Genomic DNA, 10894 nt, shown 5'->3' with positions numbered 1-10894 from the left:
CTCCGCTAACATTAGAGTCAATGGGGTGACCCACATGGCGAGCGCGACCCTTTATGGGGGTCCTTAATTCTTGGACCCGGTGGTGGTCGAGTGTGGGGGTTCCTAGGGTCTAGGCGCAAAAAGAATTTTATTTCTGGGTGCCCTAGAACCTAAGTTTCCCACGCCAATTGTATTTGAACTTGACCTAGTGTGATCAAAAGCTCTTTTTAGATATTGTATCCGCTTCTGCGGTCTGCGGTTTGGATGGCCGCCAACCCGTTCCTGGAGGTCGGCATCGAGGAATCCCAATTGAAATGAATGGCTCCATTGACTTACAATGGGGAACCGCCGCTCCTCCTCTCGGGCGCCACCTGCAGGTCTTCTACTGAAACGGGCCCAAATCTCCGGATTCGCCATAGGATTGTATGGAGCTGCAATGGCGACCTATGGAGAGCTGCAAAATGGAGCCTGCAAAGGCGGGAAAATGGAACAAAGGGCTATAATCACTTCCTAACTATTAACCCTTCTCCTCCTGAACGGATCCCAGTGTGAGTGTTGGTGCAGACACTGGAATGGGAACAATACATATTCACAGGGGGATACACAGTTGGTGCTGAAGCAGGGGCATAACTACAGTACTGGACATCATTCCAGTTAACCCCTCACCTCCCAGGTGAGAGCAGGGTGTGGCCAAATGGGGTGTAACCCCTTTAATACCGGGCTAAACCCCCTCTCCCATGACAGGGCCCTCTTTATATAGTTTCCCTGCTTCCACTGAAAAGCATGGGAAACGGAGCGACAGCCAATGACAGCACGATTCTGTGTATTTGCCAATCACAGAGCGAAGACTCGCCTGTGATGGCCAATCAGAGTTAGAGGTGGGACAGGGGTGAGTTTAAGCTAAAGTCGGAACTTCAAACCAGCCAATCAGAACAGCGCCTACAGGACTGGGACCCGGCAACTTTTCCCCGGCTGGATATCTCCAGCTGAGATAGGTGCCTGGGTACACCTCCGCTCTTTGTGTCTGGACCCCCTGGCCCGTTCTACACCCATCCCCACTCTGCCTTTGTTCCCCCCACCTCACCCCCCACTCTAGAACAAGCACCCACAGTACTGGTCTCCCAGACATGCAGGCTGGACAAAGGGTTTACCGCATGTCCAGGCAACACAGAAGGACTTTATAACAAGTACACCCAACACATTACACAAGAAAGGTTTACATTTAGACCATAAGACATTCATATACCTAGTTTTCTGCCCAGATGAGCCACAATAAGGTGGATTTCCTACAAATCCACCCAGACGGATGGGAGCCACGGCAGGGTTTATCCTTTATTATAGTAGCCACATAGCCCCTACCGTCACAATTAGGGGACAAGTTCCCCTTTTGGATGCCAGTTTCATAATGTCTTATTTGTCTATTAACTTAAATTAAACATATCCATCTACTGTAACAGCTCAGCTTCATGACACTTTAAAGTCACCTAAGGTTCAGACCTTGGATAGAAAACATTAGGCCCCATTTGACTTTCTAAAGGTGTTTAACGACTTCTGGATGAGTGAGTAGACATTGAAAGAAATGCCTCTAAACATCTAAGAATCCCTATTAAATATATGTTATATGTCATACATGTTCATGTGTAACTGATCGTAAATTATAATCGCATTTGTAATAATGTATAAAATTACACTACTTTAAAATGTATTTCTAATTACATTTGCTGCATAATAATATGTGGATTTATCAGCCACCTTAACAGGTCATTATTTTTTATGTTGAAAATAAATCCATGTATTATTGACAAAACAAAAAAGCCTAAAATGATTAGCTCACTTCTGACTTTGCTTAATGTGGTTCGGGAACGTTGCTCAATTCTAGTCATTTTGGACATAATCCAGCAGTTGTGGAAAGTTGACTTTTATTAACATCTCCACCCATTTCCCATTCAGCTTTTTCTGTCTGGTTCTCACCAACATATATTATTTGCAGCAGTATATAAGCCTAGAAATACAGTCTGCAGAAAACATCCCCAGCGCATCTCCCATACAAGGTGAGTGAGAAACTCTTATACAGTACGTCTCGGCCGGGCTTTCACAGACTGCAATGCAGCATTTACAGGACCTAGAAATAAACAGCAGCTTTATTTTAATAAGCCGGCTAATATCATTTAGTTAAGTAGACTCAGATTTTTCTAAACTATCAGGATTTTTTAAAATATCACTTTAGGGCAGGAAAGGGGACCCTTTATTTGACCAGATCCGGCATAGCTTTGTAGTTTGATTACATTGTGAAGAAGTGTGGCAGCAGTGGTTTGTACAACTTATTTTCTAATCAAACACCCACAGAACCACTGCTATTTTATATACAGACCCACAGAACCACTGCTATTTTATATACAGACCCACAGAACCACTGCTATTTTATATACAAACCCACAGAACCACTGCTATTTTATATACAGACCCACAGAACCACTGCTATTTTATATACAGACCCACTGAACACTGCTATTTTATATACAGACCCACAGAACCACTGCTATTTTATATACAGAACCACAGAACCACTGCTATTTTATATACAGACCCACAGAACCACTGCTATTTTATATACAGACCCACAGAACCACAGCTATTTTATTTACAGACCCACAGAACCACTGCTATTTTATATACAGACCCACAGAACCACTGCTATTTTATATACAGACCCACAGCTATTTTATTTACAGACCCACAGAACCACTGCTATTTTATATACAGACCCACAGAACCACTGCTATTTTATTTACAAACCCACAGAACCACAGCTATTTTATATACAGACCCACAGAACCACTGCTATTTTATTTACAGACCCACAGAACCACTGCTATTTTATTTACAGACCCACAGAACCACTGCTATTTTATTTACAGACCCACAAAACCATTGCTATTTTATATACAGACCCACTGCTACTTTATTTACAGAACCACAGTACCACTACTCACACTTATTATTACTCTTTATTTTGCTAGGAAAGAGATTTATTTTAGAAAGCCTGCACCCCGTTCTATTTTACAGCCTAGATATTGTGATGTATAAATGTAAAAATGTAAAAATTCTATATAAAATGGTGCATGGTGAAGAGACCATTGTGGTCCTGAGAGCTTGCACTTTAACCCTGTGCTAGCTGGTCAATTTAAAAAACCAGACACCACATCTACCTTACTTATCTCTGTCTATGCTACGGGCTAACAAGGTACCATCCTCTATGTGTAGCATAAATATTGTATACATATAGTCATCTAAAGAGATTTACCACACTGTGTATAGCAGCAGTGGGACAGGACTGGTGCAACCCGCTCTGTTTATTAGTTTATTAGATTATATGTAGAGTAGGAAAACGACGTTTCTGGGGAATACAACCCCCCCCCCCCCCCCACCGTGGTATTACCTTGCATTTTTCTTCTTTTAATCTGGTACCGTACCACTGCTTGTTAGACACTGAACCACTAGTAAACATGAGGATCTAAATATAAAGAACACAGAGAGTGTAGAAGGTTCTTAGCATGCTACATCTCATTACTGGTCCCATCAGATGCATTATGCGTCGCAACAGTTTCTCAAATCAACACTGAATAAAGAAGCCCCGACACGTCCAATATCCCCAATTATTGCGCTCATTTGTATATGATTGTTCTTGTCATAAGTATGTGTAATTTAATTCAATCCTTTTGCCAAAACATGTCTTCCACCAAGTCACTGTGGCCCTGTCAGCAGGTTCCTACACTGCCCATTGTATACTGTGTGCTTTGTATTTCCTCCACTGCAGAGAGATAAGCAGAAAAAAACAACAATAATATAGCCAACAGCATGGGGTGTGTGGCATGTTTGCAGTGCCTAAGGGGTTAATATGTCTGTGCTATGTGTGAGCTGCAGGGCAATTAATCTGGTTAACGTTTTGTTAAGTATTCAAGCATTTCAAATCCAAAATTGCTTTCCATTATTTGGTAATGGCTTCCAAGTCATAATGTTCTAGTCAAATAATATATTCTAGAATGAGGGATGAAAACAGAGATGGATTTCTTGTTCTCTAAGTTTGTGCTTATTGTCATAGTGACTGTATTGTAACCCGTTCATCTTCCACAGAAACGGTACCCAAGCGATCGCCATCATGGAGCTGAAATCTCTTTATACACAGCTGTTTCTTTGCGTTCTGGTGTCTGTATTACATGTGTCTGCACAAGGTAAGATATTCTGTAACAGTGTTACAACAAATCACCCAGGATACTAATGACAGGCAGTCACAAAAATATACTGTACCAACCAGTGTGATAACATCACAACTACATGTTATAAATATATATCACAATTCTATCGATGTACAAACATTGATGTTGTGTAACTGCAATATTTTAAACATCAGATTCATTTATGACGACGCAATGTGTTTATCTAATAAGCTATTTGAACGAGGTATTGGTTATTGTTTGTATGGCTTTTAAAATGACTACTTTCCTTGAACATATGTGTATACGGAAAACTAAAAGATGCAATACTAGAAGCAACAGACCGTTGTGTCAGACAGGTTAATACAAGAACAAGGAAACGAAAGACAATCTGGTTCTCCCAAAAAGATGACAGGTTTTGCACAGGCTAAAAAAAAAAAAAACTTTTAGGTAATATAAGCAGACAGAGGGAGAACTATATCCGGCAGAAGGAGGCTTAGCAAATAGTCAGAGGTGTAAAGGCCCCAGCAGAAGAGAAAATAACTCAGTCAGCAAAGAAGGATACAACCTTTTTTTTTTTTAGGTATATAAGTGAAATGAGAAAAACAAAAGGAAGGATTGTAAGGCTTAGGGTAGGAGTAAGAGGTATAGCAGGTCCCGTTAATAATTACATTTGCTCAGTCTTCACAGCTGAAGGGGAAGGAGATGAACCACAATTAGAAAACAGGAATATAGAGAGAAAGAAGGTGGTCACAGGACAATTTACAGAGGAGAAAGCCCTAGGGGAACTTTTAAAATTGAAAGTGGACAAGGGTATTAAAAGGGGAGTGCTGACATTCTTATAGGGACTATTTAACCAGTCACAAGTATAGTATCCAGATGACTGGAGAAGCGCATACATAGTCTCACTTAACAATAGCGGAAGTACGGTGGTGGAAGCCAAGTACATGCCGCGACCCTCACGCCAGTAACATAGTCTCACTTAAGAATAGCAGAAGTACGGTGGGGCAACTAAGTACAGGCCTTGAGTCTTACATCAGTAACATACAGATGTAGCCACGAGTATTAGAACTCTTGCCTTGGAAATTCTGGGGCAGTCTCACAGTAAATGTCTCTACATTGCTGCAACATTTCTGTGAGATTCTTAATGGCCCATCGGATTAACACAGCGGGGGTCCCCGCAGTCCCATTCAGTTTGTCCCATGATTGTCTCTGTTGGCCATTGTTAACACTGGTACAGTACATTAGGCAGTATTATTAGTATTGGTTTTGTCATACATGAATTTGGGATTGTAAACTTGGAGTATGGCATTGTGGTGACGATGGCAATCCTTACTGGGGCTTCTTAATTACAGCTTAAACAGGACGAGTGTTCCACTTGGATTATCTATTTTGCTGGTATCTGCAGCAGAATTGGTTCACATGCCAATGAGATACATTAGCAGATTTATGGGCAAAATTATAGGAAACCTTCTAAATCGTTACATAATTAATTAACGTTCACACCTATTATTCGCCCATTGCTTTGGCCGCCACTTCAGAGATGGCAGTAGTGGCTCAATATTCTCCAATGCATTAGATTAGTCACATACATTAATGGCAATAATTAACGATAATAATTGCATTTATTCGTTTAAACATACATTAGAAAAAAGCGCACTTCTTACGTTATCTAACAAAGATTCATGCCCCAGCGGGTACCGTAGGTGTGAACACTAAAACTACCTCATGGAGTATTCCTGTCACACTAATATATAGTTTAATGTGGCATTCTTGTAAATATTCCGTATTAATGTCTTTAAAACCGCTCAGGTGTAGACAGAATCACATTGTTTTTCGCAATCTATGAATCCTAAGCTCAGTGTTAGATGGTATTCATTGCTTCGGGAACTTACCTCTTGGAGGTGGTCCATTGTGTTATCTCACTTGATTGGTCTGTTATTCTAGGGGTTTTCTTCGTCTCCTTTTTGTGGATAACTATGGTTATCACATCTTCTGGAAGGACACGTGGTACTTCACTGGTCGTTTCTCCTCGCTTTTCCTTTGCTGGATTATACCGTGTTATCTGTGTACAATTTCATGTAGAAGTCCTCAGCTCTCTGTATGATCAGTGCACAGTCTTTTATTGTTGATCTGGTTTGAGTGCGATGATTTGCTTCGACCCATAATTCACTGCTTTGTCTTCTTTAAGCTTTTCTTATCTTCGATAGTCTTCCTTACCATATCACCGGTAAATTGTCTTACATCTTGAGTTATACATTTGCAGATTCTCTTTGCACATATTCAATTCTTGTGTCTTGGGATCGCTTAATTTCTTGTTGTTTCCTCAGTAATTGCTTTATCTCCTTTGATATTTTCTTATCCTGTTTTTAGTTAGCGATTCCTGCAGGTTTGTTTTCTGCCATTTGAACTACAATCTTAGAAAGGTTCTTCATAATAGTACATATAATATACATATGTCTATATACTAAGAATGGGCCTAGAAGATATCATTTTGAAAAAAAATGTGGTTTCTTCCCTTCATTTAAAAAAAAAAAAAAAAGCCCAAACCCCAACACAAATAGTTTCAGCAAAACCAAAACATGAACATTGTTTAGAACCAAAACCAACAAATTTATAAAATAGCATTATAAAGGATGGCCAAATGTTTCCAAAAATGATAAAATCCTAGAAACAGAGATCTTTACAGTTAGGCTAATGTGTAAGTACTATTAAATGCCAGCTCTTTGTGATAATATTTCTCTCCTAGTACTAGTTATTAGTATTATAATTAGTTATTAATAATATACGCATACCAATAGCATTTTGTTGCCAGAATGTGTTTGCTTTTGGTTTGGAAACCTGAGGATGTGTAACCTGCCACTATAAACCTTTGCTATATCCCCTCTATCCATCTTCTTATTGGTGGTTTGTCCCATCAGCAATATGAGCAATTCCTAAAAACGGTGTCTGGTGAATATTCCCAGTGATGTGAGTGGATATTATTTATTTCCTGAGTCCTGGAATGTGTTCTATTGAGAGTGTTTTCTAATAGGTTTTCTCTATGAATGTGTATGTAGCAGCCACTGCTTTTATATACCTGTAAATGCTTCAATTGTGATCTTAAATTGTAAACCAAAGCAGTGTTTATTTAAAAAAATAAAGTATAATTCCATCACAGTGATCATGCCATGATAGTAATACTGTATATAATCTGCGAAGTGACTCTGTATAATTGTACATGGATAAAAGTTATTTTTCTGAGGGTCTAAAATGATTATTGATTCTGGATGTCTAGATTGTCTGAACACACTTTCCAGATTATGGGAGGATGAAACTTGTATTAATTGCCAATTATGACCAATATGATGGTATAACTGAAATACGATGGGATGGTGTGAATAGGTAGTTCATTTATAGAGAGATACATTATTTTGTTAGAATTGCTGCTTTAAAACATTGTTGGCAATAGACATGTCTGCGTTTGCTGGCAATAACCCTAAGCATACAAATGATGTTAGAAGTTTCAGGGGAGCGTGTAGCTTGCAATACTTCTTAATCAAAGACGGGTTATTAGGGGGAGTAATACCTTGTTCTTTTATACTGTACGTTTTCTGCCCTTTTGTGCATTTACTTTGGCATTACACTTTGACTTGAGTGGTTTTACTTATAAAGTATCTCTTAGTTAGTCTGGCCATGTCTCCTTGGTAAGTTTTGTATGATGGGATTCAACAGCATTATTACATACAGTACGGGAATAATGTTCTGCAATTAATAACACACATTACTGCACACTAATGTCTGGCCATGCATTGCAATACTGGTAATGAATTAGGAAAAAAATAGTTAAAGGCTAAATTATTCAGTCAACTTGACCAGAGAAACCTTGGTTTTTCCTCTGAAATATAATGAATATACCTGTATATTAACAGTTAACTGAATGATGAGTCCTCGTGCTATTTTTTGTTACTTCATTATTGCATACTTTCTGGGAGTGTTAGGATAACACGTGCAAAGATGAGGCTGGCTTTGGCAAGTCTTCCATGTGACGAGATAGAGGATCTATTTATGCTGCTGGCAGCAAAAGGGTCACCGTCTCACAGCCACAAAAATAAACCAAGACCAACCAAAATAACCCACGGGATTCCTTCCCTTTTATCAATGTGGGGCTGTTTTTGGCACTGGTTTTGCAGCCTCTATTTACAGTATACCACCAACATGTATCAATATTACATTAGTCAAGCACACCATAGCATTTCCTTGACCATTTTGTTGTGCTAGAGTTCATCTCCATTTAAAAGAAAGGAACGCACATCTTCTCCAGCATGGGGAAGGCGGCTTCACAACAAATTGTATCGGGATCGGAGTGCTTTCTTCTATTGTGTTTCAATGAGGTTTGTGTACTAAATTAAATACTTAATACATATCGGTGGCATCCACACATAAGGATACTGTCACTTCTTGTGATTGGTTCAGACTACTGAATTTGTTTTTATTGCTGGGCTTATAGGATACTACAGTTAGGGTTATTTTTAGTTATATTACCTAAAGATTTCTTTATTTGACAGAGCTTTTTTTTAAAATTATAGGTCATGTTTTTCTGTTTGTTTAATTATAGGTGAACCAAGCTGTATTGGGAGATGTGGTGAAGGGTATTTTCGAGGTGATTCATGCCATTGTGATTATAACTGTATGTCTTATATGGAGTGCTGTCAGGACTTCAAGGCAGTTTGCACATCAGGTAACTTTGAGATGTTCCAAGACACCATTTGGTTTCCCAGCTCCAAACCTGTGATAGACATGTACAGACCTGTGATAGAGATGTACAGACCTGTGATAGAGATGTACAAACCTGTGATAGAGATGTACAGACCTGTGATAGAGATGTACAAACCTGTGATAGAGATGTACAAACCTGTGATAGAGATGTACAGACCTGTGATAGAGATGTACAGACCTGTGATAGAGATGTACAGACCTGTGATAGAGATGTACAGACCTGTGATAGAGATGTACAGACCTGTGATAGAGGTGTACAGACCTGTGATAGAGATGTACAGACCTGTGATAGAGGTGTACAAACCTGTGATAGAGATGTACAGACCTGTGATAGAGATGTACAGACCTGTGATAGAGATGTACAGACCTGTGATAGAGATGTACAGACCTGTGATAGAGATGTACAGACCTGTGACAGAGATGTACAAACCTGTGACAGAGATGTACAGACCTGTGACAGAGATGTACAAACCTGTGACAGAGATGTACAAACCTGTGACAGAGATGTACAGACCTGTGATAGAGATGTACAGACCTGTGATAGAGATGTACAGACCTGTGATAGAGATGTACAGACCTGTGATAGAGATGTACAAACCTGTGATAGAGATGTACAAACCTGTGATAGAGATGTACAGACCTGTGATAGAGATGTACAAACCTGTGATAGAGATGTACAGACCTGTGATAGAGATGTACAGACCTGTGATAGAGATGTACAGACCTGTGATAGAGATGTACAGACCTGTGATAGAGGTGTACAGACCTGTGATAGAGATGTACAGACCTGTGATAGAGATGTACAGACCTGTGATAGAGATGTACAGACCTGTGATAGAGATGTACAGACCTGTGACAGAGATGTACAAACCTGTGATAGAGATGTACAGACCTGTGATAGAGATGTACAAACCTGTGATAGAGATGTACAGACCTGTGATAGAGATGTACAGACCTGTGATAGAGATGTACAGACCTGTGATAGAGATGTACAGACCTGTGATAGAGATGTACAGACCTGTGATAGAGATGTACAGACCTGTGATAGAGATGTACAGACCTGTGATAGAGATGTACAGACCTGTGATAGAGATGTACAGACCTGTGATAGAGATGTACAGACCTGTGATAGAGATGTACAGACCTGTGATAGAGATGTACAGACCTGTGATAGAGATGTACAGACCTGTGATAGAGATGTACAGACCTGTGATAGAGATGTACAAACCTGTGACAGAGATGTACAGACCTGTGATAGAGATGTACAAACCTGTGATAGAGATGTACAAACATGTGATAGAGATGTAGACCTGTGATAGAGATGTACAGACCTGTGATAGAGATGTACAGACCTGTGATAGAGATGTACAGACCTGTGATAGAGATGTACAGACCTGTGACAGAGATGTACAGACCTGTGACAGAGATGTACAGACCTGTGACAGAGATGTACAAACCTGTGATAGAGATGTACAGACCTGTGACAGAGATGTACAGACCTGTGATAGAGATGTACAGACCTGTGATAGAGATGTACAGACCTGTGACAGAGATGTACAGACCTGTGATAGAGATGTACAGACCTGTGACAGAGATGTACAGACCTGTGACAGAGATGTACAGACCTGTGATAGAGATGTACAGACCTGTGACAGAGATGTACAAACCTGTGATAGAGATGTAGACCTGTGATAGAGATGTACAGACCTGTGATAGAGATGTACAGACCTGTGACAGAGATGTACAAACCTGTGATAGAGATGTACAAACCTGTGATAGAGATGTACAGACCTGTGATAGAGATGTACAAACCTGTGATAGACATGTACAGACCTGTGATAGAGATGTACAGACCTGTGATAGAGATGTACAGACCTGTGATAGAGATGTACAGACCTGTGATAGACATGTACAGACCTGTGATAGAGATGTACAGACCTGTG

General features: G+C 39.9%; 1 protein-coding gene across 11 annotated transcripts in view; it reads left to right on the top strand.

Annotated features, from left to right (window-relative positions):
- The first annotated feature begins 1926 nt into the window (after window positions 1-1926).
- PRG4 (proteoglycan 4) overlaps window positions 1927-10894 on the top strand; it is a 67828-nt gene continuing 58860 nt past the window's right edge. For all 11 annotated transcript variants that reach the window (XM_075616896.1, XM_075616894.1, XM_075616892.1 and 8 more), the window contains exons 1-3: window positions 1927-2030; window positions 4114-4211; window positions 8791-8913. In XM_075616896.1, coding sequence (XP_075473011.1) covers window positions 4139-4211; window positions 8791-8913 — 196 coding nt within the window. In that variant the 5' untranslated portion in view covers window positions 1927-2030; window positions 4114-4138. The remainder of the gene's footprint in view (window positions 2031-4113; window positions 4212-8790; window positions 8914-10894) is intronic.

Source organism: Ascaphus truei, chromosome 10 (genome assembly GCF_040206685.1).
Source record: "Ascaphus truei isolate aAscTru1 chromosome 10, aAscTru1.hap1, whole genome shotgun sequence".
Lineage (NCBI taxonomy): Eukaryota > Metazoa > Chordata > Amphibia > Anura > Ascaphidae > Ascaphus > Ascaphus truei.
The sequence above is the reverse complement of the archived record's forward strand: the minus strand, read 5'-3'. Positions and strand labels throughout refer to the sequence as shown.